The following is a 7,820-nucleotide window of genomic DNA, read 5'->3' on the forward strand; positions in this document are numbered from 1 at the left end:
TTCAAACCAAGCATGATATGAAGCTGGTCCGTACCTCTGCGACCTCCTCGAAGTGGGACGTGTGGCAGCCCATCAGGAAGGCGGTGGGAGCCATGATGAAGTCCAGCATTTGGCGAGACAGGACGGGTACGAACGTATGCTGCCAGCGCAGCGGGTGAATGAAGATCATGAAGCATTCGGAGACTAGTGTGAGTTTGGCCCAGTCTGTGGACAGAAACACCACCCTCTGCTCCATCAGGATACTGCTGATGATCTGAGAGCAACAAACCCATCAAGAAGAGTTCCTTTGAAATGATATTTAATATTTCAAGCTGTAAATACATAAGCATCTCCTCAAAAATGTCTTGTAAAAAGAAAAGTGTGAGTTTAACCGCTAGTTTAGGGCCGGTCTAGACACAAAATACTTTTAAAATGGCTTGAAATGTTATTTTAGTATTATTTATATACTATTATAGTTCTAATAGTACTATTATAGAGCTTTTATTTTTATATTTTCATTTTAATTTTAGTTTGTTTGGTAATTCTGTTATATTATGTTTTTTATATATATATATATATATATATATATATATATATATATATATATATATATATATATATATATATATATATATATATATATATATATATATATATAGCTTTAATTTATTTCTAAGCTTCAACTTTAACTTAATTTTTTTACTTAAAAAAAGTTTAATTTAGTTTTCAGTTAATATTTATATTTTATTTTAGGTTTTAGTAATTTGATGTGCTTTTGTAATATGTATTGGTTTTTTATATTTCTATTAGTTTTAATTTATTTTTATTTCAGTTTTAGTCATTTTAGTACTTAAATTTGAACTTATTTTATTTCAGTTAGTTGTCAAGGTAACATTTCTAATTTTCATAAAGTTTCAGTAATTGTTATATGCATTTGCCTATGTAACTTAAATTTATTTATATATCAGTTTATGCACTACATTTCTTTTTATTTCAGTTAGCTGTTAAATCAACATTAAACTTTTCATATATTTTGTTTTATTTCAGTGTTTTTAATAGTTTTAGTTAACAATAGTAACCCTGGTAAGTTGAGATGTATTTGATCTTAAGAGGCACAGAAGTGGCGTGAATCTCCTGACCTCCAGGATCTGTTCGGGTTTGAAACACAGAAAGGGCAGGTGAAGATCGAGGTCCATGACGGGCCGATCCACATCCAGTCTGGAGGGAAGTTCAATCTGGAAGGGTCTGAGATTGAACACCTGGAGAAACATCCACAAGCAATGAAGAAGGTGATCTGAAACAGCTTGCATATCTTGCACGGGTAAAGTAATCACATTTATTAGTAAAGAGTGACGATGCTCACCACATGCAGCGGTCCAGGAGGCGGGATGGGCACCAGCGCCAGTTTGGCAGAAAACTCCTTCACCTGCTCTTCAAAATCAAACAAGCGGGACGTCTTCAGCTGGAGCAAGAAACTACGACAGAGACATAAACTGATTACAACAAACACTGTACTTCATGTTACAGCTAAACAATGTTATGGAGTGGCTCTCACCTGGACAGACAGTCTCTGAGGCCGTTATAATATGGATATTTGGAGATGATACAGATGCTGTATGTGGTGAACAGACGCTGGAGTTTGTTCAGCCGGTGGCCGTTTTGATGAATCCCATTATCTGGATGGAACTACAGTAACACAACATGACGAATGAATAAGAGACTATATTTTACAAACTTTTTACATAGGAATTTAATACTTAATATTCATATTTATTATAAATCATGCATATTTTAACATAGACTATCATTTAAAGGTTTTGGGGATTCTTTTATTCAGCAAGAATGCATTAAATTGATCAAAAGTGAGAGTAAATGTTACATAAGATTTCTGCTTCAGATAAATGCAAATAAAGTTTTAAACTTTCTATTCATCAAAGAATCCTGAAATATAAAATGCATCACAGTTTCCACAAAAATATGAAGCAGCACAACGGTTTTCAACATTGATAATCATCAAAGAAATGTTTCTGATGAATCATGTGATGCTGAAGACTGGAGTAATGGTGCCGAAAAATTCAGCTTTGATCACAGCAATAAATTATATTTTAACATATATTCACATAGAAAACGATTATTTTGTTATTATTAAATTTTAAATTGTAATAGTATTTCATAATATTAATTGTAATAGTATTTCATAATATTACTGTTTTTCTGTATGTTTGATCAAGTCAATGCAATAAAGCAATAAAGAATCATCTCACTGACCCCCTTTTGAATGGTAGTGTATATGTTGTTTTTTATCATAATTATTATAGTAGTATAGATTACTGATAATACTCTCAGCTAATGATAAGACATCTCACATGAACAGGTTTGCAGTACTGAGCCACCACACCATGAGTCTGGTTCCCAAACACATCTGTGAACACCAGGAAATGATAGTAGTCTTCTCTGCTCTCACTGGTTATTCTCAACCCATCTGTCCAATGACAAACCAGACGCCGTCAGAGTTACTGTTAGACACAGAATACCAGACTGAGGCGTTTGCGAAGGTTACCTGGGAAGCAGAGCTGCAGCAGGGCTATCAGGTCGATGTTCTGAGGTACGCTGAGGTCGTTTGAGGTGGCGACCGCTGGTTCGTTGGTTTGGCCAGAATTGCTGATGGTGGAAAGCGGTCGGTCTCTCTTCTTCTTAAAGGAGCGTCTCCGCTGGGTTCTGCTGAAGGCCGGAGCGAGATCCTGTTGAGTGCCGTTACTGGAGCTCTCCTTCGTCACAAACGGGGGCGTGACCTGCAGCACCTCCGCCTCCACCATCCTTCGTCACAAACGGTGGAGCGTGAACCTGCAGCACCTCCGCCTCCACCAGGGGCTCTTTGACTTTATCCTGCAGCTGCGTCCAAACAAGATGATCTGGAAAGTTTTTTCAAGGGAACTTTTAATTATAATTTACATACTATATATATATATATATATATATATATATATATATATATATATATATATATATATATATATATATATATATATTATATAGACACTTCCCGATCCCTACATCTCTCCATGTCACTTCCTGTCACTACCTGTCATATATATATTATTTATATATTTCTATAAATACATTATTTATAAAATGTATAAAATATATACAATATATATACACACACAGAGATATTTTATATTTTCTAATATTTTACATTAAAATTGATAATTATTATTAATAATATAACATAACATATATTTGATTTATTACTACTTTATTGTTTATTATTATTAAAATAACAAATAATTTAACCATTATATTTTATTAATAACATAAATATTTTAAAAACATTAATAATACTGACATTAATACATTTTCTTTTTTAATTAATTTAACTACACATTTTGCTTTTCAATTATATTATATATCATCCTGTATAATATATATATATATATATATATATATATATATATATATATATATATATATATATATATATATATATTATACAGGATGATATATAAGATATAAGACAGGACAATATCTTATATTTTACATGGGATTTTAATAATTATATTACATACTGTATGCATAACTATACACATTTATTTTATAAAAAGATTGTTTTTATTACCATTATTATTATTATTATTAATTATCAATAGAATTTTAAACAGCATTTTCATAGTTTTTTGCTCAACATTTTGCACAGATTGGCTGTAAACACTGAAAAGCTTGAGAAGTGTCACCAGGCCTAGTTCTTTCAGACGTTCGTTGGATACTCCGAGCACCACACACGCCTCCAACAGACCAGACGGGAAGATTTCTGCCATCAGATCCGGTTCTGCTGAGCTCTGGTCTCGGTGCTCTTCCAGCCACTCACATACACTAGTCTTCAGTCTTCAGTCTTCGGCCCCATTGTTGTTCTTCAGCTTCCTGTAGGTCTGTTGAAATGGTTACTAAGACTTCAGTTTATGCCACACCAGACATTTTTAGTCACACTGACTGTAAAAGCAAACGCTATTACTATTGCTTACGGTTAGTCATGCGACATCTAGAGACCTGAATATCACAGAGACTAAAAAAACACCTATTGATATTGCAATTGCAATCTTGCAGCTATAAGAATCATTTATTTTTTAAAGATGCACGCAAGCAAAAAGGGAAGTTTGAGAACGTGTGTTTCACAATCAGTTAATGATCCAGCGTCTCCCATCTGAGTCAAGTGGATGATTTACATGTTATCATAGATTAATGTGTCATCATTCACAAAACTTAAAGAAAAACCAGCCCTGCCAAGACAAAGGCCATCAGCTGCAAATATTTACCCTTCAATAATTATAAAATATGTACTCTAGAAAAGGGGTTTTCAAACTGGAGTCCGTGGAAAAGTTTAGAGAAAAACAGTGACAAATGTAAAAGAAAATATATACAATAAAGCATAAGATTTAATATATATATTTAATTATATTCTGCTATTATTCTTATTTGTATACTACTTATTTATTTATAAATTGTTATAAAAATATATCTAGTTTTATTATATTCCTTTTATTTATTTAATGAAAATGACAAATATTTCCTTGGAAACTAGCTGAATTAAAATAAGTTCTTTTTTTTGTATTTTATTTTATTAAAATGTAGTTTTAGTTTTAGTTAACTATAACAACCTTAAATAAATAAATTAAAAGGCTAAAATAAATAAATGAAAAAGCTAAAATAAATAAATCAAACATCCTACTGTTTAAATTGGGTCTTTATACATCAAAATAAATAGCTGACTTAAAAAATTTCAGGATGGTGATATTCGTGACCCTGGACTACAAAAACAGTCATAAGTAGCACAGTTATATTTGTAGCAATGGCCAACAATACATTGTATGAGTCAAAATTATTGATTTTTATTTTATGCCAAAAATCATTAGTATATTAAGTAAAGATCATGTTCCATGAAGATATTTAGTAAATTTCCTACCGTAAATACACTGAACAAAATTATAAACGCAACACTTTTGTTTTTGCCCCCATTTTTCATGAGCTGAACTCAAAGATCTAAGACTTTTTCTATATACACAAAAGGCCAATTTCTCTCAAATATTGTTCACAAATCTGTCTGAATCTGTGTTAGTGAGCACTTCTCCTTTGCCGAGATAATCCCCCTTAAATTTTTCATCTTTGTTATATTGCAGCCATTTGCTAAAATCATTTAAGTTCTTTTTTTCCCCTCATTAATGTACACACAGCACCCCATAGTGACAGAAAAACACAAAGAATTGTTGACATTTTTGCACATTTATTAAAAAAGAAAAACTGAAACATCACATATGAAAAATGTCTGAAAGCTCAAGTGCTTTTTATAAAAACTAGATAATTTGAGGAAAGGGTCAGTCAGATTAATTATGGGAAAAAAAATAATGTGTTAAAATAATGAATGCACAAAATTCAATATATAAAATAAAAATTAAATTAAATATGACAACAGTATTTTATTTTAAAATAAAAAAAGAAAAGCAAAGATAGTCTGATTAGTTAATTTTAATTGTGTTTTATAATTTAGTTTTTTTTTTTTTTAAACAATTAAAATAATACTACTGCATGGATTCTGCACATTTTAGAGTGGCCTTTTATTGTGGCCAGCCTAAGGCACACCTGTGCAATAATCATGCTGTTTAATCAGCATCTTGATATGCCACACCTGTGAGGTGGATGGATTATCTCACTAACACAGATTTAGACAGATTTGTGAACAATATTTGAGAGAAACTGGCCTTTTGTGTACATAGAAAAAGTCTTAGATCTTTGAGTTCAGCTCATGAAAAATGGGGGCAAAAACAAAAGTGTTCCGTTTATAATTTTGTTCAGTGTATATCAAAACTTCATTTTTGATTATTAATATGCATTGCTAAGGACTCCATTTGGACAACTTTAAACGCAATTTTCTCAGTATTTTGATTTTTTGCACCCTCAGATTCCAGATTTTCAAATAGTTGTATGATAATTATGACTGGTTTTGTGGTGAAGGGTCACATCTGCGGATCTGTGGCACCTAACGAACTGAAAACCCCAGGTCTACATGTTAATGTCAAACTGAATTTGCAAACAATGTATTCCACAATGTAAAGTATTTGTGAGTGAAACAGGATATTCAAGAAGATTTTCTCCCATTAAGTGAATGTTTTCACATTTGCATCATTAGAGGTCAGGAATAAATAATACAGTCTAATAGTCTGGTTCTCCCTGATTGCTCCTCTGTTTTCGCATCAGAATGACTACATGCAGTGAACCACTCCCAAAACAACATCTGCTTCTTGTCAGAAACTGGATCAAGTCCAAACTAAGACTAGGACTGAATATGAAAGTATGGAGTTTGTCACAGTTCTGTCCTCTCAGAGAGACCGAAGCATCTACTGTAAGACTGTACGTGTGTTTACACCACATGCACAATAGCTGCAACACAGACCCTGCTCTTCATGATTCCTGAGCAAAGCGGCGAGTGAAGTCACGTACAGACAGAGACAGAGAGAGAGAGAGAGAGACAGAGAGACAGAGAGAGAGAGACAGAGAGAGAGAGAGAGAGAGAGAGAGAGAGAGAGAGAGAGAGAGAGAGAGAGAGAGAGAGAGAGAGAGAGAACAATCATATTGCTGTAGCCAAGTTTGACAAAGACGTCAAGACCAGTTGGGAAAAGCCAGGAAAACCAAGATTTGTCGTTCCTGAGATAATACCTCCTTCGGTTTAGCTACACTACTGGAAACAAGTGCTCTAACCTTCTGTATAATTATTATTACACATGACAACCTTTCACGAATTAAAAATTCATGTAACACAGCAGAAACATTTAAGTTAATTCGTTTAACAAGTTAAATGGTTGTATTAAATTACATTAAGAAACGCAAGTTTGTGCTCTTAGATTTTTAACAACAATGTCTTTAAAAACTGTTTATATGTAACACATATGTGCGTATGTATTTAAAATGGCAAAATGTAAACTTAAATGTGAGTGTATTATCATTACAATTTAAATCACATAATTTAAGTGTGTGTGTGTATATAATATATATATACATACACATATATACACTGTAATTACACTGTATACATATAAACATTAATTTTAAAAAGTTATTTGTAACACTGTAAACAAGCTAAATAGACAAATACATAAAACAACCAACGATTTTGTTATTATCGGTTGGTTTTGCCTAAAATATGATATTTCATGCACTATTTCCCACCTGTTTTCACTTTCTATGACACGCTGTCAGCCGAAAATAAAGAGATACACCGAACAGATCCGAGTTTAAAAGCATAAAATACGTTACAGTGACTGAACATAGAGAAATGTCTCGTCAGTAGCAGCGACAAAATATTAATTCATATTCAGTAAAGATTCGGTGTAATGTAAACAAACCTGTGTTCTGTGTTTCAGCGCGCTGTCGGTCACTCAGTGTGAGTCTAAACAGAAAGAAAGAACAACCGCGCTGCTGTTGATGTAGATAAGAGTCCGTTACAGAACACGCCTTGTTGTGACTATGAAGGCGGGATACAGTGGCGACTTGACCCGTCAAATCCTTTCTGAAAGATGGATGGAAATCCCGCAACCGGAGCTCCGCTGCCGAGACGACCAATCACACTGGAAAGACTCGACTCATGAATATTAATTAGGCAATTCTGACGTTGCTTGGTAACCTTTTCGAAGCGTCCAGTCAGATGACCTAATTAATATTCTTGCGTCACGCCGTCACTATAATGAGACTCGCCTACTGACTTAACGCCCGCCTTTTCGGCCAATCAGGTAGGACTAGTCAAACGTCACCTTACGTCATGAATATTCATATTCAAACCCGTCAACGTAGAACTC

The 7,820-nt window shown here is 33.3% G+C and overlaps 1 protein-coding gene across 1 annotated transcript in view; it reads right to left on the bottom strand.

Moving 5' to 3' along the window:
• Positions 1 to 7,628, bottom strand: part of dennd3a (DENN/MADD domain containing 3a) — a 35,985-nt gene extending 28,357 nt beyond the window's left edge. Inside the window, exons 1-9 of the mRNA XM_042744980.1 lie at positions 7,371 to 7,628; positions 3,711 to 3,905; positions 2,817 to 2,871; positions 2,540 to 2,767; positions 2,346 to 2,461; positions 1,535 to 1,665; positions 1,343 to 1,454; positions 1,119 to 1,238; positions 35 to 253 (exon numbers count right to left, since the gene is read on the bottom strand). Coding sequence (XP_042600914.1) covers positions 35 to 253; positions 1,119 to 1,238; positions 1,343 to 1,454; positions 1,535 to 1,665; positions 2,346 to 2,461; positions 2,540 to 2,767; positions 2,817 to 2,871; positions 3,711 to 3,794 — 1,065 coding nt within the window. The 5' untranslated portion in view covers positions 3,795 to 3,905; positions 7,371 to 7,628. The remainder of the gene's footprint in view (positions 1 to 34; positions 254 to 1,118; positions 1,239 to 1,342; positions 1,455 to 1,534; positions 1,666 to 2,345; positions 2,462 to 2,539; positions 2,768 to 2,816; positions 2,872 to 3,710; positions 3,906 to 7,370) is intronic.
• Positions 7,629 to 7,820: the final 192 nt, after the last annotated feature.

Source organism: Cyprinus carpio, chromosome B19, assembly GCF_018340385.1.
Source record: "Cyprinus carpio isolate SPL01 chromosome B19, ASM1834038v1, whole genome shotgun sequence".
Classification (NCBI taxonomy): domain Eukaryota; kingdom Metazoa; phylum Chordata; class Actinopteri; order Cypriniformes; family Cyprinidae; genus Cyprinus; species Cyprinus carpio.